Here is a 26693-nt window from a genome sequence, read left to right on the forward strand (position 1 = left end):
ATAATTTTCCATTGTACAAGTAATTTGTTTACGATACAAGACTGCGCTGACATTACGCCTTTGACCCGCGTGTGATAAAATTACACTGTCGAGATGTATTTACTTGAAGTAAAATAACAATTTAAAATTTATTTTAAAGAATCTCTGTTGTTTTGTCTTATGTTGCTTTGTTTTAGATTTCTTTTTTTTATTAATATAAGAGTAGCAGACGAGCATGCAGTCCACCTGATGGTAAGTGGCTACTGCCGCCCATGGACATCTGTAATCAACCCCAGATAGGATTACATATTCCTACCTGAGATCGGCCACAGATGCTCCGCTACCTCTGAGGACTAAGCTGGAACGCCTCGGAAAAGTATGTCTCCCTTACCACACACTCCCCACACCCTTCAAACCGGAACACAGCAGCGCCTACCACTGCTGTTATTAGGCAGAAATAGGTGTGGTGGTGGTGCCGCCGGAGTCAAACCACAAAGGGTTCTACCACTTTCAAAGGTTGAAATCAATAACTTTTTATAAAAGATGTTATGATGATTTGGTTCTCTGCTCGGTTGACTTCCTTTCCCGGAAGGTGTTAAGTCCCTTTGTGGTTCGATTCCGGCGGCCTTACGTTCCTACCCGTGAGGAATAAGTTGGAAACTCTCGAAAGCATGTCTCCATTATCACACCCTTCAAACCAGTACGCTGCAACGCTTAAATCTGCTGTAATTAGGTATAAGTGTAGCGGTGGTGTCGCCGGTGTTGAAATATTAAGGGGTTTCTCTATTTTAAGTTTACTGTAACTTACAAATGACGCAACCTCCTTATCTTTAGGAGTGGCAAAGCATCTATGATCTACTTCAGATAGAACCTGCTCAAAATGGTGTTAGTTAGATACAGATATCTATGGGTGATCATAACTTTCCATCAAGTGGATTGCTCGAAAGCTGTTCTCTGTATGTTGATCACATTTAGCCATTTCGATAAAACGAAAAGCGTCGGAACGTAATAAAAAACAGTAAACAGAAAATCTCATAACTCAATTTCATATCCGGAATATATGAATGCAAAATATATTATTCAATATCGGATTCCTATGCGATATTGTCAATATTATAAATTCAGATACGGTCATTCTCAGTGCTCGCGACTCTACATAATGCGCATTTACATAAACCTGCCGTAACACACGAGCTCTACATTTTGTAGAGGCGTTTTATAGAGTAGAGTGAAAGCCCAGTTTTGGAATTGCAATCCATTGGGTAATTGGAGATCCAATCGTAGGCAATGTTGTTTAAATTTAAATTTGTAGCAGACTATTTTAAGGGCTACTGTGTTCTGGTTTGAAGAGTACCCTTATACAAGTTGTATAAACCTCATTATAGTTAGCATTTTACGTCTGCCCTACATAGTATGGAGCCAATGGTCAAATTTAAATAAAGAAATTCAGGAATAGCAATAAAAAGTCTACTGCACGTTCTTGAGAGCAGATCTGTTTCGAGTGGTGCGACAATAATTGGTAGACGATGAATAGTCACTCATACATAATTATTAAAAATACAAAAATACCGAATGCTTAAAATTTTCCTATTTCACTCTTATAATCGAGATGTATCCACCTCACCTCATAAGGTAAAATTCGTCAAGCTGTTTGGGCTGTAGGGCGAAAAATGCGACATATACATTGCATATCCTTACTTTCCTTACTAATATTATAAATCCGAAAGTAACTCTGTCTGTCTGTCTAAACCACTGAAGCGATTTTAATGAAATTTTGTAGTTGTTGTCCATGAGCCCGCGAAGGTTTTAGAGTTGGTACGACCAATTTTCGCCAGATGGCGCCACTGTCATTCCAATGAAGGTACGAATTTTCAGTTTTATGTATGTTAGTATGTCATATTATTTTCTTTTAAACGCGGGCGAAGCCGCTGGCAAAAACTGACATTATCAGAATAAAAAAGCTTAATTATATTTAACACCTATTACTTAAGAACCAACGACTCTACACAATAATATACAAGACTATACAAAGTTAGTATTTTTTGTATTGACAGAAACATATGCGTCGAATTAACACGTTCACCTTGGAGTGTCCGAGCCTTTGTTAAGTTTTCCTACTAAATATTGTAACTACACAAATATTTATCTCTAATATATAATCTATGTATTGCTAAAAGGTGTCTGAGTATGGTAAATAAGGTATTCCAACTATTTGAGACGCGACTTATTTTTAAATGAAAATAGGAAGTTTTTACTGTTCCACTGCTGGCTGGGCGCGGATCTCCTCTCATACTAAAAATAATTAAACCATAGTCCATCGCACTGGATTCGCATCGCATTCAATTCAATTATGTTTATTTGCAAAAGCATATTAATATACATGGGTCTAAAAATTATCATATTTTCTTATGCCTTACCCATTCGGCTGTGTAAAATTAGGTATTTTTTTTATAATATAGGAGTAGCAGACGAGCATGTAGGCCACCTGATGGTAAGTGGCTACTGCCGCCAATGGGCATCTGTAATCAACCCCAGATAGGATTAGATATTCAAACCTTAGGTCGGCCACAGATGCGCCGCTACCCCTGAGGACTGAGCTGGAACGCCTCGAAAAAGTCTGTCTCCCTTACCATACCCTTCAAATCGAAACACAGCAGCACCTAACACTGCTGTTATTAGGTAGAAATACTACGTTCTACAACGATTAAATGGGTACCAGGCGTGAATACATTGATACGACCTACATATACAAATATGTATATATACACATTTTTATATTGTTTAATCATAATAAACATTAAGATTGTTTGAAGTACCTATATGGTGAGTAAATAGGTAAGTTAACGGATATTTTTACCATACACATGCCACTTCTAAACATTTAAATAATTCTCACCAAATATTGCACATAGATGCAATAAAATTGTGCATTTTCCACTTGTCAACTTATTCACGCTTGGTACGGGAATACTAAACAAGTATAAATTCCTAATTTAACGATGACATAATATTATTCAATTGATATACATTGCATACGCCACGAATATAAACGCGGTTCGCCATTAAATTAAAATTAACGTGTTTATCGCGCGGTAATTGACTAACCGATTCGCGGCACAGATTGTTTTAATGTTCGGTGTTGTCGTAAAATAATTAATAACGATGTGTAGAAGATATTGCTTCAATCTGTCTATGGACAAGCATTAATAGTCTAGTGATTGAAACGCGGCTTCTCAATCAAGGGGATCGATCAACTCCCAATCCAGGATTTATTTTTAAACTTATGTGAATATACTAAATTAATTATCACTTGTTTTAAGGGTGAAGGAAAACATTACGAGGAAACCTGCGTACCTGAGAATACGTGAAGTCTACCAATTCGCACTTGGCCAGCGCAATGGAATATGGCCTAATCCTTCTCATTCTGAGAGGAGACCTGTGCCCAACAGTGGGACAATAATAGGTTGATTATGATCCATCGGCGGCAGTGACCACTTACCATCAGTACCCTTTGGCAAAAATGACTGTTTATGTTTTTGTTTACGTATTTCCCAAACATTTCCAATCAGTTCTGATACAATCCGCTAGGGGCGCTGATTGGAAATGTATGGGCAAATACTTAAACAAATATCAAAACAGTATTTTTTGTAAAAACGTAAAAACTCGTACTAAGGGTACGGATGGATTGCAGCCTCGTTTGCTATATCTTACAAAAGGTGGACAGCATATTCGTCTCATACTTCCATAATATATTCACAATCTTTAATCAAGTTGTAAACACGTTCTGATTAATCCGTCTCTACATAACTTATTGAACAATCTTATCGTGGTTACGGTACATTAATTTCTTTGATATACATGTATTCGTATGTATGCTTATGTTAAATAGGTTATGGATTAATTAAAAAGTAGCTATAGATGTATCATCATCAACCCATTACTGTCCCACTGCTGGGCACGGGTCTCCTCTCAGAATGAGAAGGATTAGGCCATAGTCAACCGCGCTGGCCAAGTGCGTATTGGTAGACTTCACATACCTTTAAGATTTTTTATAAATCTCTCAGGTATGCAGGTTTCCTTACGATGTTTTCCTTCACCGTTTAAGCAAGTGATAATTAATTTCTAATACGCACATAAATTTGAAAATCAGAGGTGCGTGCCTGGGATTTGAACCTCGGACCCCTCGATCGAGAGGCCGCGTTTCTTAACCACTAGGCTATCATACCTATAGATGTATAATTTGTGAAAATTATAAGTGCCTGTCTAGTATGGTTCAATAAATTGAAGAACGCTCGAAAAATGCCGGTTTCATGTACGACCGGTACGGAACGGTACGGTAAAATTATTCATATAGTTTAAAACGTATCTTTTTCGCTTTTTTAAATAATACTATATCCATGATATAATTGGAATCGTCAAGATTTTGAGAAACAGCTAGGTGTTTTTTTATAATAATTTGCTAGTTATAACTTCAAAATAGAAGTCATTTTTTTAGAAAAAAATATATAAAATTGACTATACCAAAACCTAAAAGTTATTTTAAAAATTTTAATATGTCTTTAAAGATACATTTTCAAGAGGACTAAAATTAATTTGACAAGACCTTCATTCTATATTATATTTAAAACGAAATCTTTAAGTAACGACAAAGTTTTGAAAAATATGTGACTTTTTGAAGTATTATCAATTTTAGTTTTTTTTAATGTATGTAGTTTAAAAGCTTGTTTTTTATTAAATATATTATTATAATCCATATTTATGGGCTGGAATCATTACTTTTATTTTTAAGAGGAAAAAGTCTTAGCACATTTTTATAAAACCTTGATGATTGATGGGCTTGTTGTGGTCGAAAAGTTTGAAGGCGTTTTAAAAATGAAATATTTATTTATATATAAAGAAACAGATAAAAGATGTGAATATTTCATCAAAGTTTAATTTCTGGAAGCGTGGCTTAAGAAATTTAAATTTCTTATCGGGCGGAAATAACTTAGTTAAAAACGCTTTCTACACTAACAGTGTGGGTCACAGTAGGAGTACCTGTATCGTGGGTGCCATGAACACACACAAAGACGAATATACAAGGCCAAACCAGAACAGATATCTAAATTTATCATTCAGATATCTGTCAGGAGTTCCAACCCAAAACCCTTTGCGCGTCAGACTGGTTTGGTGACCATTCCGCCACGCGGGTCGTCGATTATATTTATATGCAAAAGATTCCTTCGACTATTTTTTAGTTCTTGTTCATTATAATAACAAAATAAGCCCGACTGTTTAGTAACATTTTTTTTCTTTTTTTTTATAATATAGGAAATAGCAGACGAGCATGCAGTCCACCTGATGGTAAGTGGCTACTGCCGCCCATGGACATCTGTAATCAACACCAGATAGGATTATATATTCCTACCTGAGGTCGGCCACAGATGCGCCGGTACCCCTGAGGACTAAGCTGGAACGCCCCGGAAAGTATGTCTCCCTTACCACACCCTTCAAAACGGAACACAGCAGCGCCTGCCACCGCTGTTATTAGGTAGAAATAGGTGTGGCGGTGGTACCGCCGGAGTCGAACCACAAAGGGTTCTACCACCTTCCAAGCACTACCACCTACAAATGAGTAAAAAGAGAGTAGAGAGAAGAGAGAGAGAGAGAGAGAGAGTAAAATTGAGTAACCATCGAATAATTGATTTTCTCTTCTATTGAGGTAACGTACACTCCCATAATATAGACGAACCCTACGACACCTCATATGTGATATATTAAAATCAAGCCGTTTGAGCTGTAGAATAACAAAGAATGAGACATAAATACGCTTCTTAGTCGAGTAAAAAGTCGTGCCATTAATGGCAATCTTAATGCCAGTGGAGAGGTTGTAAGTAAACATTAAGATTTGGAAAGTCCCAGTTAATGGAATTGACCCAACCCAGTATATTTATGGTTCCGATAACCCTTTTGTAGTTACCGAAAAGTAATTACAAACCCACAATAAACATAAACATAGAATAATCTGATCTTCACCTTATGGAGGTCGTTCTAGATATGAAATCTATTAATAGGAATGCTTGATTTAAATTAAATGAAATTTATTAAATTAAATGAATATTTCATCATGAACGTGGAAGACCCCTTCGTAGTAAGTATTTCCTTCACACGTACGAGTATTTTTGCCGTATAACAGCAGTAGTAATAATAATAAACGTTTATTGCCATAATAACACAGTTTACACAAACAATAAATGTACATTTTACAGTAATATTAATATGACAAAAGGAATTCGGCTCAGCATTGCTGTCTCAGAATCAGGGATTCGAGTAGCGCTGTTTTTCAGCCGCTCCTATAATCCCTGTGGTGTTAGGTGAGATAAGAGGATAGTCAGCCGTGGGGCATATCCTGGGTTTTAAAATCCAAGCGTGTATGTGTGTGTGTGTGTGTGTGTGTGTGTGTGTGTGTGAGTGTGTATGTGCGTATTTGGGGGTTCATTAATGTGCTTAATTAGCATTAAAGAACTCCTTTATTGGTAGATATTGCATGCAGGCAGGTTTCAAATTTTCACCAGCAAGTTATCTTTTTAACAAAGCAGATTTAGATTTAGTAACCGCTGATGTGTTCTTGTTTCACAGGTGTGGCAAGGGAACTTATTCGCTATGTTCAAACCTAGTCTCCAGGGGCAATGCGTCTGTGGCAAACCTCAAGTAGAAATCGAATCTTATTTGGGGTTGATTACAAAGTCCATGGGCGGTAGAAGCCACTTACCAGCAGGTAAATTGCATGTTCGTCAGCTACAGCTATATTTAAAATATATATTAACGTTTCTAAATAACTATTTAGTACCACCATAAAAAATAATTAGCCCCTGTATTAGATTAAACTCTACAATTTTATAGTAACAGCATTAAATAACTCCCTTGAAGAAATTTCAATTTTATTCAACAAATATAGTTATATAGTTACGGTGATAGAATTCTGGCTTTTCCCTTGACGGGTCGTTAAGCTGGAACCCGACACAGAATGTTCCCACTTTGATACTTTTTTTTTTATCTTACTATAGGCTTGGGTTTGGTTGAAAAAAAAAACTCCCGGCCTTTTGGGAAAACCTTGATTTATGAACGAGTATTTTAACGAGCTACAAGAAGCGACTGTGTGTGTCGATACGTACTCACACACGGATGGTTCCGTACAAGTAAATTATTATTTGTTATTTTTTAATTTTAGCATTTATTATCATAAAAGACATAGTAGTAGTTGAAACATTTTTTTTAGTATTTGTTGTTACAGCGGCCACCCTTATACACACTCTGTTAAAATTCAAGAATCTATTTATTACGGGAGATAGAGCCCTATGACAGACGGATAGCGAAGTCTTAGTAATAGGGTTCCGTTTGTACACTGTGGGAACAGAACCCTCAAAATGGTACAAGAGATAGAGCCCCGGTGAAAAACGAACAGGCAGCGGAGGCTAATAGGGTTCCGTTTTCCTTTTGGTACGGAATCCTAAAAATTAAATTAGCCCTAGATTTAGATCTAGAATTTCATAGTAACAGCATTAAGAACTCCCTTGATGTCAAATCTCAATTTTATTCAATAAATATAGTTACGATGGTAGAGTTGTTGGTTTTCCCTTGACGGGTCGTTAAGCTGGAACCCGATACAGAATGTTCCTACTTTCATACTCCCGACCTTTTGGGAAAACCTTGATTTATGAACAAGTATTTTAACGAGCTACAAGATGACTGTGTGTGTCGATACGTACTCACACACGGATGGTTCCGTACAAGTAAATTATTATTTGTTATTTTTTAATTTTAGCATTTTTTATCATAAAAGACATAGAAGTAGTAGTTGAAACATTTTATTTTTAGTATTTGTTGTTATAGCGGCCACCTTTATACATACTCTGTAAAAAAATCAAGAGTCTATTTATTACGGTTCGGGAGATAGAGCCCTATGACAGACGGACAGACAGCGAAGTCTTAGTGTTAGGGTTCCGATTTGAAATTTTAGATACGGACACCTAAAAATGGTACAAGAGATAGAGCCCCGGTGAAAGATGAACAGACAGCGGAGGCTTAGTAATAGGGTTCCGTTTTACCCTTTTGGTACGGAACCCTAAAAATTGATTTAGCACTAGATTTAGAACAGCAATTACAACTCCCTTGATGTCGAATCTCAATTTTATTCAATAAATATAGTTACGATGGTAGAGTTGTGGGTTTTCCCTTGACGGGTCGTTAAGCTGGAACCCGACACAGAACCTACTTTGATACTCCCGGCGTTTTGGGAAAACCTTGATTTACGAACAAGTACTTTAACGAGGTTGGGGCCACGTTTGTGTATTTTTTACATAAAAATTGGCCAAGTGCGATACGAACTCGCACACGTAGGATTCCGTATCACCAAATTATTATTATTAATTTTTATTTTTAGTAATTGTTATATACAATATAAATCTTGGGTTAATGGTCCATTATTTTGTGACCCAGGTAAATACTTAGAAAAATACCCTAGTAAATAGATTTACTTGGGAATTTCTTTACTTACTTACGTAAGTAAATACCCAAGTAAATCTTGGGTTAATATTCCTATTATTTTGTGACCAAACAAACAGCGAAATCGCTCGAACTAAGTTAGTTCCCAACAATTGTTTACCTAAATTAGGGCACCACAGACACGTAATGCTACGTAAGTAGCTCGTGGCACGTTCATTGTGACGTTCCGGATTAGTCTCGCGTCGGTGATCTCTTTGTAACATGCTAATTTGACAGACTCCGAGCCATATTTAAAATGTTTTCTTGGCAATGTTTTGAGGTAATAGGGTCATGATATATTGCAAACAAGACTTTTATAATATAGGAGTAGCAGACGAGCATGCAGTCCACCTGATAGTAAGTGGGTACTACCGCCCATGGATATCTGTAATCAACCCCATGGATGGGATCAGATATTCCTACATAACGTCGGCCACAGATGCGCTGCTACCCCGGAGGACAAGGCTGGAACGCTTCGGAAAAGTATATCTCCCTTACCACACCCTTCAAACCAGAACACAGCAGCACTTAACACTGCTGTTATGAGGCAGAAATAGGTGTGGTGGTGGTGCCGTTGGAATTCCACAGAAGATTCTTCCACCTTTATTCCATATTCATTTTATTTACTCCACCAATTTGAATGAATTAAGGAAATTATAGGTAGATGGGTAACTCATAAAGCTACAAAAGGTTTAACGATTGCCATCCTACAATAACATTAGCCGATGAATTAGTGTGCTCTTCGAAACACGGAACATGTTGGATGAGTGACCACTAGCGGTCACCCATCCAATTCCCGACCTTGCCCACGTTACTTAACTTTGTACTACACCCGTATCTACGCAAGCCACAGCCCACGTCTTCATAATAATGTATGTCATAAAACAATACAATAATTTATGAATAGTTATATGATGTACAGTCTTCTTAACAAAGTTTTTCATTGTCCGATTATAAACAAAAATATTCATTATCATTGTGATAGGTTTTATGCTCTTTGTCTAAAACAATGATCTCTGTGTGATGGATGTTTCAAAAACAAAAGTGGTGAAGCTCTTTGTGCTATGGGATTGAACCATCAGTGTAAAAATATTTTTGTACTGAAGACTTCTTGTTGTTGTGCACATTTTTGTGATGGGTAAAAAATGTTGAACTCGCGTCAGGACACGTGGCCTGATCGAAAATTCGTTAGACTAAAGCTACAAAAGTCAGTATGTCATCCGGTGTCAGCGTAGAAAAAATATATCAATGGGTGTCAGTTTCATTTTTCACTAATTATATTTTATTATTCAGGTTAGGTTTCGAAAGTTATCACTTCTGCCGGCACTCCTGGAGTACAAACCGTTGATTTTTTTATGTAGAAGTACAAACGAACATGCAGTCCACCTGACGGTAACTGACGGCTACTGCCGCTCATGGACGTCTATGATCAACCCCAGATAACATTTGATTCCTATCTGAGGTTGATCATAGATGTGTTGCTACCTGAAGACTAAGTTGGAACGCTTCGTTTTCTTGCTTAGCTTTCAGAAAGACAAGTTCAAGCTTATGTCTCCTTTGCCTAAACGAAGATAAGTTAAAACATCTACATAGTTAAATCCATAGTTGTCCAAACTTAAACCAATATTTTGGTCTACATTTGTGACACTGTAAGCTAAGATCCCTAATAAAATTCATAACAGATAATTGTCCAACATAAACCAATGTATTGGCCAACATTTGTCACACAGTAAGCCAAGATCTCGCGATTAAGTGACTGTGAGCTAATGATAACCGAGCTACTTAGCATGGCGTGCTATACATGCCAACGTCTGTTGACTTCGTGACCGCCCACGGTATGTGTTGCTTAACCTGATACTTTATGATACCCGAACTTTACAGTGAGCAGTGGTTAAGTAGCCTAGAGGTTTAAATTTAGCCTCTCAGCCGGTGGGTCCGAGATTCAAATCCTGATTCTCATACTAAGTATCTCTAATTTTTCAAATTATTATTAAAAATGCGTATAAGACATTAATAATTATTTGCTTAAACGATTGTGACTTCATCTACCAATTCTAACTTGGTCAGCGCGGTGAACTATGGTCTAAGCCCGTTTTACTTCGAGAAGAGATCCATACCCAGTAGTGAGACTTCACGCCTTATTGCTCGAAATGGGTGGGTGTAGTTCCATTCCGATTCTACAACATGGGCTCTACCAACTTTTAAAATGTGAAATCGCCACACTCTCAAAGGTTATAACAGCGCTACATTGCTGTTATAAGGCACAAGTATGGTAGTATCAAAGAGTTTTAGCAGTTTTTTTATAATACAGGAGTAGCAGACGAGCATGCAGACCACCTCATGGTAAGTAGCTACTGCCGCTATTGGACATTTGTAATAAACCTCAAATGAGATAAGATTCCTACCTGGACTTGACCACATATGCATCGCTACTCCTAAGCTGGAATGGCTCGGAAAGTATATAATTATTACCACACCCTTCAAACTAGAATACAACAGCGCTTAACATTGCTGTTATTAGAAATAGCTGTTTATTATAGCAGACGAGCATGCAATCCACCTGATGGTAAGTGGCTACTGCCGCCCATGGACATCTGTAATCAACCCCAGATAGGATCAGATATTCCTACCTGAGATCGGCCACAGATGCGCCGCTACCCCTGAGGACTAAGCTGGAACGCCTCGGAAAAGTCTGCCTCCCTTACCACACCCTTCAAAATGGAACACAGCAGCGCCTAACACTGCTGTTATTAGGCAGAAATAGGTGTGGCGGTGGTGCTGCTGGAGTCAAACCAGATTTGCATATATAAGTTTTATGTAGACTTATAGAGTACGATCATCACTATATTAATTTTAATTTACATATCTCACTTCAAAACATCTTTCAACTACTGACGCCAAAGTAAAGATCAAATAACGTACCTATATTGTAGAATCACGAATGTAAATTCGCAAATATTTGCTCGCGAACAATATAGCTTTGGCTGTCTAACCATTTATAACGTAACAATACTACAGTTTCTCGTGGCTTTACTCGTCATTTATAACACGCTTTTATTAGCTTGGGTTGTATGTTTGTATGTACGTAACAGTAACGGAATCATTGAACCCGATTTCTATCCACTTTGAACGTTCAGTTTAATTCAAAATTTTGAAAAAATATCAAAAACCGATGACAATACGCGATTTTTTTTAACTATATTTATTTTACTTTGTTTACCCGACCACGAAAGTTAATATTATCGGGCCTCATAATTATAAAAATTTATTAATTTAGCGAACAGTACCCTTAGTTAGTTGTATATGTTTACGTATTTGCCCATACATTTCTAATCAGCGCCCCTAGTGGACTGTATCAGAACTAATGGGTTAAGATTCTTAGCTTCTTGATCGAGGGGTCCGAGGTTGAAACCCCACGCACCGTTAATTTTTAAAAATTATGTACGGAATGATGCGAAATATGAGAAAACCTGCATACCTAAGAAATCTTTAAAAAAGTTTTCCAATTTATGTGAAGTCTATCCAATTCGCACTTGGCCAACGCGGTGGATTATAGCCTAATCCTTCTCATTCTCAGAGACCTGTGCCCAGCAAAGGGACAGTAATGGGTTGATGATGATGATATACATACATATAAGTATTATGTGTAACTAGTTTACAATATTCATCTAATAAATTGTAATAATCTGTGACACATACTTTACATTATTATGTGTAAACATGTTGTGGACAAAATTACAAATATACATAAACATTATTAATGGTAATCTGTCCATCACGATGGTATAAATGTATAAATTAAATAGTTTTACATAAGTTTATGTACAAAGTCCTTTATCTGCGTAATTATTACCTTTCCATAGTTATAACTTATAATCCGTCGTAAATTTTTCAAATTGAGTAAGTACATTTTATTCCAGTACCCTTACCATGAGTTTTACGTTTTGACAAATATGACTGTTTTGGTATTTGTTTACGTATTGCCCATACAATCTCCAATCAGCGCCCCTAGCGGATTGTATCAGAACTATAGTGTCAGTAACGTAACATTAAATGTCTTAATTGACAAAATGGAGCTTTATGTTTTGTCTCTTCTTTTTGCGAACATGTGAGGCAGACAAAAAGACTTGAGCACTTACTTATTGTTACGTTTACTCCATCTACTAAAGAAAACGGAACATAATAATGGATTGAGTAAACGTAACGTAAAATTGTGGGATGTTTTGAAAACTCATGGTAAGGGTACAGAACTGATATTACGTAGTATGAAACAGAAATGTTTGTGGGTGGTTTGATAAATTGTTACAAATTTAATTATATTTTTGTGGCCAAATTTAATTAGTAAACGAGCATGCGGTTTACTCAGTGTTAATTAGCAACTGCCCATGGATACTAATCCTATAATCACTAATCCTATCTGGGGTTATATACAGGTATCTGTTTATAACCCGGGATTATATAGTGTTACCTATTTTCTATTTTTGTTAACGAGGGGAAACCTTCAAAAGGTAACCGGTGCCATGGGAGCGACGCAGGGTTATGTGGGACCCTTACCGCATTAAAACCCTCCCGGTGGCCGTCCTCGGCGCTGCATAGAGGGCTCCGGGATCTCTTAGCGCTTTGCCCCGTCAGGTTTTGCCCAGGTGAGTATGACGCTCGCCATACCGTCTGGTGAATACGATGATACGCGACCACACAAACCGCCGTCTTTCCCGGGGTTGCTGGGCGGGCGGGTCGAGCTCCCAGAACCCCGGAAGCCCTCTTTTAATCGCCTCTTACGACAGGCAAGGGATACTATAGCCCAATTCGGTCCCAGAATTACAGGGACAATATAGTACTACCTTGTATTGGCTACAGATGCGTTGCGGCCAATGAAGAGTCAGACTAAGTTGAAATGCTTCATTATTGTCTCTCCTATACCACAGCTTAAAAATAAAACAAAGAGTTACACTGCTGTTCTAAGCTTAAAATATATATGGTGATTTTTGATTCGAATCACGAAGGGTTTCTACCTTAGAATTATTTTAATGAATATGCATTTTTACTTGGCGGATTAGCATTTAAAGGCATGGTTTAAAATCCATTTAATGCATAGCAGCGAAGTTAATAACTTAGTTTTAATTTAATTAACAAACTTTTTACTATTTCTAAGAAATTAAATGAAAATTTAATGCAGATGGCAATCTATATATAACCATAGGCATGATTAGATTTGTACCTGAGGTCAGCAACAGATGCGCCGCTACCCCAGAGAACTAAGTAGGAACGCCTCAGCGCTTAACACTACTGACATTAGGCCAAAGTAGGTAAAGTAGGTGACTTTACCTATGACGGTGGTGCCATGGAGCGGAGACGATGATTCTAACCACAGAGGGTGCTACCACCTTCAAATCACCATTTTACAGAATAATACCGGATCCTAACAAGCTTTTCATTAAGAGTTTAAATTAAAGAAAAAAACAGAATTAGATGAACGCACTTTTGAACGCTTTTCTAAGAGTTACTAAGCACTCCTAACTATAAAAAACAGATATTAATTAACTGAATAGAAGAAATATTATTTATTCTGTGTTGAATTCAGAGGATGTAGGACTGAGCGGAGAGGTCCCAATTACGGGAGGCTTAATTAGAGGGATTTAAGGGATTAAATCTCGGAAATGGGCAGAAGCATTTTTCTGAGAAAATATTTATGTATCACGTTCACTAAATCGACGTAATATTGTCCCTACGGTGGGTGTGGGTGTCCTTTCAGAATGAAAAGGTCTTAGGCCATAATCCGCTGGTTAAGTGCAGACTGGTAGGCCGCCACACACAATTTTGACAACTTTTTAGAAAACCTTCAGGAATGTAAGTTTTTGACAAAATTAGAGGGCCGCGATTTGAACATTGGACTCAAAATGTGATAGATCGCAATTTATATCACTAGGCTATCTCTAGACGTCACACACAACTCAAACAAAATCACACACAAAGACAAAATCCAGTAATGAGTTTAAAAGGGCTGATGAAACAGGATGAAATAGATATGTTACCATATTTCGGCCTTATAACAGCAACAGAGTTACGCGCTGCTGGGTTCTTGTTTGAAGGGAGACATACTTTTCTGAGGCATTCCAACTTAGTCCTCAGGGTTACCGGCGCATCTGTGGCCGACCTCAGATAGGAATCTAATCTTATCTGAGTTTGGTTACAGATGTCCATGGCGGCAGCAGCAACTTACCATCGGGTGGATTACATGCTCGTCTGCTACTCCTATATTATGAAAATGTTTAAAATGTTCTACAACAAGCATAGTTGACTAAACAGGTACTACGGCCATACCTCTTTCAATTTGAAGCAGTTCTGCGGTCGTCTGAAGCAGTTGTCGGTGGAAAGTTGTGGAAGTCGGCTGACTATGAGTCGATGATCCTAAGAATTGAAAAGCATCTGTCATCGGCTTCATTAGAACCACTCTTCAATCTATTGGTAACCGATGTCCATAGGTTGCAGCGATCACTTTACATCAGGTGAACTGCAAACTCGTTTTCTACTTTACTACTATTAATAAAAGTTAAGCTTCAAAGAGCTCGTTGCACAAGGAAAGCTCTTCAGGGATTCCTGACTACGTTATGTCATGTCACTTGTCATATTAGTTTTAAACCTTGACCCTACATTGTAAACTGCCACTCGCCACTTAACTATGTTGCTGAGTAATTGAGTTTAAAATCTACTCGAAGTTATTACATTTTAGTTACAAAAGTATGAAATGTCGTAAATTTTAGTGTCGCGCGCTTTTTAAACTTCCTAGACTAATAAAAGACGCTTTTTATAGTCATAGCCCCCGCCCCACACTAGGATTTCTTAAGTCATAGTTGCGATGGATACACTCAAAAAATACACCCAGACCATAGAACCAGAACAGATATCCAAATTCATCATTCATCAATTCATTAATTTATCCAGACGTGTGTCTGGCCGGGCATCGACCCCAGAACCTCATCATAAAGGCGCACTAGGACGGCACATATCGTGGGTACCATGCACACAAAAAGACGAGTATGTACACACTAGGTTACTTTTAAACAGACGTCCATTATCACTCTTCCACTAGACACTTACCATCAGGTGGACCGCTACCAATGAAAATCTGTATTCAATCCCAGATAAGGTTAAATTCCTACCTATAGTCGGACACAGATGTGCCGCTATCCCTGAGGACTAAGCTGGAACGCCTCGCAAAAGTACGTCATTTTTACCACCTTTAAACCAGAACCCAGCAGCGCTTAACGCTGCTGTTATTACGCAGAAATAGGTGTGGCGGTGGTGCCGCCGGAGAGTAACAGAGGGTTCAACCACCTTCGAAAAATGTGGAATAAAGATGTATAAACGATGGAAAAACGATAATCTTAAATATATAACAAGTATGAAACAAAGTGACACAGATTAGTTATCTTTCAGACTTGATTCATTCTTAACAGAAAGCATTTCCCAAGGGATAAGCGACTAAATTGTGTGCCAATTACGATGACCTAATTGTTGTTGATCATCTTACTTCTTCTACTTAGTTGCTGAGTAATTCAATCTGAATCTTTATAAGGTTCCGTACTTAAAGGGTAAAAGCGCAAGCCTATTACTAATCCACCACTGTCTGTCCATCTGTCACAGGACTCCATCTCCTGAACCATAATACGAGTAGATAGACACAACTTGAAATTTTTAGAGAGCATGTAATATAATCATCGATTTTAATTTCTTAAAAAAATATATTCAAATTTATTGTAGAAACAAACGATTAATAATAAATTTTTGAAACTAAATTCAAAATTGGCGACGGAAGCAATGTTGTGAATGAACCTCTACGTTATAGCCGCTACGATGGGTTCTACCACCTTGAATAGCGCGTAAGTGAAAAATGTTGAACACACCTAATTCCCGCCGGAAGTTTCTGCGGAAAAAACATCTCATGCTCCGAAAAATTCCCAACGTTCGTGTGACCGCGTAAAATTCCCGTAATACCCCTCCAGGGGCTCCGCATGGTTCTTTAATGATGGCTTGAGGCCGCCGTTCACAGTCCACTAAAATATTACTACACCTTAGCTACATCCTATACCCATATATACTTGGCATTACACTGTATTTTCTTCTAAATAACATATAAAGTACTTGTTTTTTTAAGAGTTAAAAAACTCTTAAGGTCTTTGAGATTATTAACGACTCGTTGAATGAAGTGTAACTTTTTTATTTTCAACTTTAAGTTATGTGTAAATTCTATTAAAACAAAAACATTGACTTTAGGATCACATTCTGAGTTGGTATTTATCAGAATATTATTATTATTTATACATTTTACAGGGAATTATATTCTTTAACGACAAAACTGATAAAAAGTCAATCACATACCATTCCAAAAAGTTGTAACTAAAAGAAATAAACATCTGATAACATGAATCATATCTCCAAAATACAAAATATTACTACATTCGTGTCAAATCGACATGTAAGAAATGAATGTCCGCAAAAATTCCCAACGTTCGTGTGACTGTATAAAATTCCCGTAATACCCCTCCAGGGGTTCCGCATGATTCTTTAACGACGACTTGAGGCCGCCGCCCACAGTCCGCTCAAATATTAACCAAACCTTAGCTACATTTACAATTCTCCTTGTCGACATATATCTTGATAATTACACTTATAGATAGATACTTTTAATTACACTGTATATGCTTTTACATGTAAAAATTGGCCATGAAGTATCCGTCTTTTATTTTTTTAGGAGTTAAGTAGTTCTAAAAGTTTTTTTTTATTATTAAGGGTTCGTTGAATGAAGCGTACTTATTTTTATTTTAAATTGAAATTACGTGTAAATTCTATCCAAAACAAAACTTTGGGATTATGACCAAATTTCGAACTAGTAGTCATCTGAATTACACTTCATAAGCAAACAAAAATCTGGTAAAATCGAAAATAAAACAATAAGAATCATATCTCAAACACTACAAAGTATCCATGAACACGCATTTCACATGGGGTTCAATCGATAGGTATGATAATGTTAGCAAAAAATTCCCAACGTTCGTGTGACGGCGTAAAATTCCCGTAATACCCCTCCAGGGGTCCGCATGGTTCTTTAACGACGGCTTGAGGCCGCCGCCCACAGTCCACTCAAATATTAACCAAACCTAACCTACATTTATAATTCTCCTTGTCGAAATATATACTTACATTGTAAGCTAAAATTGGGTTAGTTAACGAAATGTTTAATTACATCAGACTGTAATCAATCCCAGATAGCATTAGATATTCCTACCAGAGATCGGCCACAGATGCGCCGCTACCTCTGAAGACTAAGCTGAAATGCCTCGAAAAAGTATGTATCACTTCCTTTCCCTTCAAACCCCAACACAGTAGCGCTTAACACTGCTGTTATTTGGTAGAAATAGGTGTGGCGGTGGTACCGCCGGAGTCGAATCACAGAGAGTTCTACCACCTATAAGTGTATATTATGGTCACATATTTACCATTGATATATATATCGAGCAGAGATATGAAACTAGGCACCACGCACCTCTGATTTTTCAAAGTTATGTGTGTATTAGAAATTAATTATCACTTGCTAAACGGTGAAGGAAAACATCGTTAGGAAACCTGCATACCTGAGAGATTTATAAAAAAAATATCTCAAAGGTATGTGAAGTCTACCAATACGCACTTAGCCAGTGCGGTGGACTATGGCCTAATCCTTTTGGGTATGAGAGGAGACCCGTGCCCAGCAGTGGGAGAGTAATGGGTTGTTGATGATGATGATGATGATTTACCATTGTATTATTAGAGCATGAAATAGGAACGTGGTAGATCTAGTAAGATTCAACAGGGTAGGTAGCAGACTTATCTGTTTCATCAAAATCAATTTTGATTAAATTAGATTTTAATTGAATTGAATTAGTACATTGAATTAGCCAAGAATATTGGTAGTGCTCTCGATCTAAACCACCTAAATGCAGATCGAAACGCACATATTTACGTCTAGATCTATTTCAGTGGTTTACACATAAACCTAAATCCAGACGAGAATAAAGGAAATCCTAAGGAACGGTTGCAATTCTAAACAAGATGGTATTACTGTCTATCTATTTTAAGAACCGCGTAATGATCCTATTCATGCGGTTTGTAAAAATAAATGAGGTCCATTTTGTTATGAAGTTCTCATGGCGTCATCATGCTACTTATTTATGAATAATATTGTAATACACACTTTCGAAACTCACAGCCCCAAAGTAGGATTCCCTGTGTCGTGAGTGCTATGGACACACACAGAGACAAATACACAAACACCCAGACCCAGAAACAGAAATCTAAATTCATCATTTAGATATCTGTCTGGCCGGGGATCGAACCCGGGACCCTCTGCGCGTTAGACGGGTATGGTGACCACTCGGCCACGCGGGTCGTCAAATATATAAATATTGCGGAATTGAAACTCGTCGTTAATACTTAATCTATCCAAATTTTGGATATCAAACATAGAAAGACAACTTGTAGATATGAAGTAATGACAAATGTCGATCTTTAGTAGGTAAAACATTACATGAATTAATGAATGAAACGTAATATATAACGGGTAATCACGATACGCGGTTTGAATTTCGAATTTCGTTTTCATCATTATCATATTCGTGATAGTTTTTTATAAGACTAATGTTAAACGAAACATAAGAATACTTCAATTAGTTAAAACATATTTGACTGGCATATCTCTGCACCAGTATATCTGTTATAACTAAGATAATGATTATACCCCAACCAAATTGAATACCATATTTAACAAAGAACTTATAAACAAATTAGATGCGTTTTAACTCAGCAGTATAAACACCGATAACCTATAGTTGAACTATTGACTCGTATAGAAAAGTCATTAGCACTTGAGATAATTAATGATTAAAACTTGTTTTTCTGTATTCAAAGATTCTGGTTTGAATAATAACAATGTAGGTATTGGAGAGAACTGATTATTAATAATCTTAGGCAGTTTTTTATGAAATGAATGTGCATGTATAAGAAACCATGGATAAGATTAAATTCCTATCTGAGTTTGGCTACGTAGGCTTAGATGCTTTGCTACCTAAGTTGGATCGCCTATAATAACAAGAAGAAGATGGAGCAAGTGATATTAATGACATACATAACTTTGAAATATTGTTGCGAGCTGGGAACTTGAATCTCAGACCCCTAGGAGTCCAGGTGGTTTAAATTCAGCTCTTCTACGTAGGTCAGAGCTATAGATAGGACAAATATTGGTTTGCGGTAGTATCACTACTATCATATCACAAAGGATCGCATTGCAAACCTATCTGTGATTAATGATTGGAGTTTTTCTTCCTATTTTGCGCGCCTTATGTGCGCCTTCGACTCACATATGGCTGATTTTTGTACATGGTAATAATTGACATTTGATTACATATTACAAATTTACAACATACCACTCAACCACTGTTGTTTCTGTTTATAAACATTCAAAGCAAATACGAAACGTAAAGTAAAATAAATAAGACAATATGAGCGACAAATGAACCACCTGTGACATTTCCCGTGATCTCGGAAAGGAAATGAGTGGGAAAGCCGTTTCCGACGTAAATAATGTTTACGGGAAAACAAAATCTTTTATGAAAAGGTTAATTGTCATAAACATTTATGAAATGTGTACGATTTGGGAGATGATTGTGTAAATCATTTAGTCTGGAACAAGAGTCCTGTCTATAACTGATGTCTTAGTATTAGTCATAGATTAGTAAAGATACTTCGCCGCCTTGAAATTGAATGAAGCCAAAAACGGCTTATTAGTAAGTTCTTTTTTTGAATTCTTGACAAATAAAAACATTTTTAGAGAAAAAATACGAATAAATAACTAATACTGCGTAATTTACATGATAAATAAATAATTATTTCAAATATTTTAGGGACATTTTAGCACGGAGACGTGGCAAAACTTTTTTACGCAACTATTTCAATTCTCAAAACTGGGTACATTTTCTTGTTAGGAGTGAGTTATCTTTACTAATCTATGATCTTAGTCTTATGCGTTGCTAATTTTGAAGACTAAGGTGGAACAATTCAGACAAGGAATTTTAATTTAGCCCTTACTACAATCTTCAAACTTGAGCACACTGTTACTAAAGTTTTGCTAAAAATAAGTGTGGCTGTTCCGCCACGGTCACCATGGTCTTTAGAGTATATGATGAGCAGAGCCCAGGTTCAATCCCTGTCCATGCAGATGAATTTTGATTTTAAAGGAGAATGCCCATTCTTGGTACTGATTTTTCTCATGCGTCAAAATGAAAGTAATATTAAAATTATTTTTGGATTTTTTTACTTAATTTGTCGATCAGAATAGTTTCTTTGTACAGGGGATTCCATTTAAGATAAAATAAGACGAAATTTTGATTGTTGTTCTTAAAAATTAAAATGGCGGAATTTTATACTCGGAATTCAATAAGATCTATTAGTGTTTTGACTAATGATTTTTCTCATGCATCAAAATGAAAGTAATATTAAAATTATTTTTTGATTTTTTTAATACGCTTTTATTAGCTTCAGACGTATGTATGTTGGTATGTTGGTATGTTAGTATGTAACGGATTCTTTGAATATGATTTTAACCCCCTTCAAAACGTCGGATTAACTCGAAATTTGGCATACTTATTAAAGACCGATGACAATTCAACATTTTAAACATTCTGACCCGTTATCCTTACTAGGATAATCAGGATTAGCGATTTTATTCTATTTTTTAGTTGGATTTTCTATAAAAAGTGTATATTTTTAGTTTTTTTAAACTATTATTTATTATATAGTTTGTCGATCAGAATAGTTTCTTTGAACAAGGGGGTTCCATTTAAGATAAAATAAGACGAAATGTTGATTGTTGTTGTATGGTTGTTCTTAAAAATTAAAATGGCGGTATTTTATACTCGGAATTCATTATTTTAGGGTTTTAGGATTATTTTAGGTTTTTTTACCTATTACCTTTAAAATTAAATGGAATATGTTAATCGAACTACATTATAGGTACCTACTATCAGTTAAAACCGACCATCAATCTATCGTCGGATATTTTCGATTTTGGGGTTATGTAACATTTCGGTAAATAACTTCAGAATCCGGGTGCTGATCTAAAAAATAATTATTGGTGGTAGTATTTGGTTAATTATACATCGTCCACAACAAGTTTCAATTTGATGCAACACTGGACGGCGGTCCATACTTTCATGGGCATTGTCCTTTTGAGTATTATTTTTTGGTATAGATGTTTTTATGTGGTGTCCATGGTGTATCCATTACCTAGGAAATCTTATATACAAGGTTATAAGGTAAGAACTTTATAAGTTAGTGCCCCAAAATATACTTAATATTAGATTTTTATTATAGCTATCATCAATTGCTGTCCACTACTTAGCACGGGCCTCTCTTAAATTGAGTAGGGTTTAAATCATAATCTGGCAAAATCTTTCCGTATGGTTGGTTTTAAAGAATTCTGAAATATAATTTCACCGTTTTCCTTACTCAAACACAACGACAAATCAAATATGATTACGTGTGATTCGAACCCCATACCGAGCGTGAGAAGCTTAATTATAAACCACTAGACTATCACTTACAAACGTGTAAAACAATTACTTCAAAATGTTTAACTATGACGAAGTTTTCAAAACAAACCATGGAACGGGTTGCGAATTATAAATATTTTCCCTGCTTACAATTAGGTTACTCCCAACGTAATTGTAAAACAATGAAATACAACAGTACCTAAGGGTACTCACCCACTAAGGTGGTTAGAAAAACAGTAAAGGGTCATTTTAATGTATATTTGAACGTGTTAAGGTGTTACTTAGCATTAGAATACCTATTATCTCAACCCATTTATACTCTGAAATATAGATGAAGTTACTTTATAAATCTATGCTCTGAAATAGTCCATTTTAAAGCACTAATAGTCAAGTGCTCTCAAATTCAATCTTAATTTGTACACACAATACATATACAGGGTGAATTTTTAAAACGGGCCTTCAGGGCCAAATCCGAAACTATAAGGATTAGCGAAAAATGCTGAAAGGAGTTACGAGGCCGATTTTGATAAAAACTAAAACTGCATCATTAGTTTTTTAAAATATTTTTTTCCTTAGCCGGGAATCGAACGAGTTCATTTTGAAAAAAATGACACCTCTATATTATTCCACTATTTGATAGTGTCGCTTACAAGGATCAAATTCTGGGAAGTAATGTTATATGACAAATTAAAGGAAAAGGAAAATTTTGAAGAAAATACGTATTTTTTTTAATAATCCTTAAGGATTAGTATGCCAATGTATGGATGATATACATAACAAATGATTTATGTATAATTCTTTAGAAACAGACATAAGTCATACCATTCAAGAATTTGTTGGTTAATCAACTAATTATTCGATGTTATGACTATGACATACAGCTTAGCATGAGAAAGTAATAGTTTGGCAAATAAGTTACCGCCGTTTTTAGGATTTATTTTTTAATTAAAATAGATAACTGATTAAATAGTAAATGCTTCTTGTTTGTTGTTTACAACTGCGTTTCAACGTTAAATATGATTTTCTATAACTCTTTTTATAGTAATCACTCGGAATTGACTCTAAAAATGTTTTTCTCGCAAATTTTCAACTTTACATCTTTATTAAACGAACCTCCGCCCATAGCAAGTAAATCTATTTTAATGGTCCTAAAAATAACCTTAGCTAAGTCGGACATAAAAATATAAATTATTGGGAAACAAAACGTCCATTTCGAATGATTAGAAACATTAAGCCACAAAAATGTTAATACACGAAATGTTTAAATTGATGAATGGCGGGAACTTAACTGCCAAATTAATATGAAAAAATATGTATTTTCTTAAAATTGAGGCTTTTCCTTCAGTTTGTCATTTATCATTACTTTCCAGATTTTGATCCTTATAAGCAACACTATCAGATAGTGGAATAATATAGAGGGTGTAATTTTTTTCAAAATGAACTCGTTCGATTCCCGGCTAGGGAAAAAGTTATTTTAAAAAAACTAATGATGCAGTTTTAGTTTTTATCAAAATCGGCCTCGTAACTCCTTTCAGCATTTTTCGCTAATCCTTATAGTTTCGGATTTGGCCCTGAAGGCCCGTTTTAAAAATTCACCCTGTATATTTTTGACATAATACTTATTTTGTGGAACCGACATGTTCTTTGCCAATTTTATTTTTACACGTTTATCACATTGTCCAAAATAGTTTCACAAAAATATCTTCTGTGAATTAATATTCTATTCTCATGCAACGTTTATAAATAAATCTTTTTCAAAACAACAAGATCTTTATACGAGTATGTTATACTATTGAAGTAGTCAATGACTTCTACCGCCCATGGTCATCTGTAATCCTCCCTTATTTTTAACATCCTTTAAACCAGAACACTGTTTAATACTGCTGTTATAAGGCAGAAATGGGTGTGGAGGTGGTGCCTTCAGTGTAGAACCATAAAGGATTCAACCAACTTCGAGTGTTTAACAATTAAATAAAACTATTTTTTTATTATGCAGTCCGCCTGATGGTAAGTTGGTATTGCCACCCATGGAAATCTGTAATCAACTCCAGGTAAGATTAGATTCCTATGTGAGGTCGGCCACAGATGCGCCACTACTCCTGAGGACTAAGCTGGGACGCCTCGGAAAAGTCTCACTTACCTCACCCTTCAAACCAGACCACAGCAGCGTTTAACGCTGCTGTTATGAGGCAGAAATAGGTGGTGCCGCCGGAGTCAAACCACAAAGGATTCTACCACCTTCACCTTCAGTGATATGTACGAGTATGTCGTGTTATTTTATTAAAACTCGTAGCCGCGGGCACTTCTAGTATATTATAAAAAACATTGAACGTGTATTAAATGATCCAAATATAATGAGTGCGGTTAACATGATGTCATTTAAAACCGGTCCATTAGTTGATAAAACGTATTCGGTTCTAAATTCTGCTTATTGTTTGGTTTGTGGAAAATCTAATGTTATTTACGCCTATTATTAATATACAGCCTATCCAATGTTCTGCCTACCAAAAGTCGAAATATTGACAATTTCTGCCAGCTAGAAATCTATCCAAGTTTTCTACCAAAGACTTAACCTTAAAAATTTTGAATTGATCGTATTTTTTTTTAATTTTGAGGACGGTGTTTTGATTTTTCGAAGGAAAAAAGTTACTAGGATTATTGCTCGTTAATTATGCTATTTTTTCTTTTAAAAAATTCTTCTTCTCTTTCGATAGCTCTACATGTTATTAAGGAGTTTCGTACGCTATTGGTAACTGAGAATTTGAATATCTCTACATCAATTCCTCTCTACAATATGTACCTTCAGAGTTTTCTTTGCACAGGTGATATTATTAATTTAATAATATTTTATAGTAATAATGTGTTCTAGTGCTAAAATGTAAATAAAACTGCACCAAGACTCGTATTATAAGCGAAACAATTACGCCCATATGCATCATTCATCTTAGTATGCTACGATTTGCATACCGTCCATTTTTACCGAATTTATGAGAAGTATGTAACTATGTAAGTAACTATTTTTCTACATATATTTTTTTCATTAATAGACATAGATAAGTATAGATATCTCACCGCCTCGTAATTGAAGGAAGCCATTAAATGGCTTAAACGGCTGACAATTCTGTCAGCCATTTAATGACTGTCATGGTGTAATTTACGCGGAACAATGCCGACACGTGCAGTTAAGTAGTGTAAAAACACTAAAACGAAGAAAAAGTGCGGAGAGATATCGTTTCATTCGTAAAAGATCTTAAATCTAAATTTTTTTAATATTTTTCAAACACGAAAATATATGACAGTGACAATTTCAATTGTGAAAACTGGTTACATTTTCTTGTTAGGAGTGAGTAATCTTTACTAATCTATGTTAATAAATAGGTATATCTTTAAATTACTTCAAAATAATTTCTAATTTCTCAGCTTCGTGGTAATTTAGGAGAAGACGTATTTTAAAAAACAAAGAAAGAACAGTTCATAGAAAAATAATTACCGGAAAATATGTTAACAACCAACGCGTAGCTCCGTTTCCACTTGCGCCAAAACTCGTTTATAAAAATTATAATTAAATTAAGCCATGAAGAGATCCTTCACATTTAACCGCCTAGGTTGATTGGGTCAAGTTTGAGTGCAATAAATATGCACAGATAAATAATCTTTATTATGCATGCACAGACAAATAATACTTTACTTTTATGTTCCGCTGAAAGCTTTTATTGCCTCATAGTTTTAAATTATGGGGATATTACTGTATTTTAATATTAAAGTCGTGTTTTGGTTTAGTGGAAGATATGAATAAATGACGTAAAAACGTAAAGCAAAAGTAATTAGGTAGTTACGTAAAAATAATGATAATTTATAATCCAAATTATAATTTTGTTCTTGAATTATTTAAATTTTAATTTGTTATTATACTATCTTATTATAGTTTTACTACAGATATGTACACCGATGGCGATATTTTTTACACAAAAATTAATATAAACGGATTATTGTAAACATATCGTTCGCTTGATGTTTTCGCATACACAGATAATATCGATATAAAAATTAATAATAATAATATTTCATTCGAAAAAAGAAACCTAAAATCCTTTGCTTAATTAATAAAAAAAACTAACCTGTCAACATTTCCCGCCATTCCCGCGCGCTCCGTTTCCACAGCTACTCCGTTCATTCTAACTTTCACAACACAACACAGATAACATATAACCACATTAAAAAATTCGACACACACAAGGCATTTGAGCACCGTGAATAGATTAAAAATATTTTTTTTATTTTTAAATAGTGATATGTACAGAGTAGAAAAGTTTTGAACGAAACGTAAGTAAATAAAGGGCGGATCACACGTCCGACTCAGTCGAGCCGCAAAGCGGTTGTACCGGAGTGCGAGCGGTCATAGAATATTTACGTGGGAGGTAACGTAGTAGGTACTAGCTATGGATGCTGTGCATCTTGCGTAGGTGTGTGTGGTTTAAACGCTTGTTTATTATGTTGGAAGAAAATAATGTTGATGTTTTATTTATTTTGAACTTGTTTATAGCGCAGACGACAAAATATAAGTATGATTCTCATTGACTTATTGAACTTTATATAAATGAGATTACA

The 26693-nt window shown here is 35.8% G+C and overlaps 1 protein-coding gene across 3 annotated transcripts in view; it reads right to left on the minus strand.

The window, feature by feature from the left end:
* The window catches only part of LOC140746040 (calcium/calmodulin-dependent protein kinase kinase 2), a 216432-nt gene that overhangs the window by 97459 nt on the left and 92280 nt on the right, over positions 1-26693 (minus strand). For 2 of the 3 annotated variants that reach the window (XM_073078024.1, XM_073078022.1), the window contains exon 1: positions 26204-26464. The exons of the other annotated variant lie outside the window; for it this stretch is intronic. In XM_073078024.1, the coding sequence (XP_072934125.1) occupies positions 26204-26259 (56 nt within the window). In that variant the 5' untranslated portion in view covers positions 26260-26464. Of the gene's footprint in view, positions 1-26203; positions 26465-26693 lie in introns of those variants that run through there. 3 annotated transcript variants of the gene reach the window in all.

This window comes from Epargyreus clarus, unplaced genomic scaffold (genome assembly GCF_041222505.1).
Source record: "Epargyreus clarus isolate Ecla_fem2 unplaced genomic scaffold, WU_Ecla_fem_2.2 ptg000012l, whole genome shotgun sequence".
Lineage (NCBI taxonomy): Eukaryota > Metazoa > Arthropoda > Insecta > Lepidoptera > Hesperiidae > Epargyreus > Epargyreus clarus.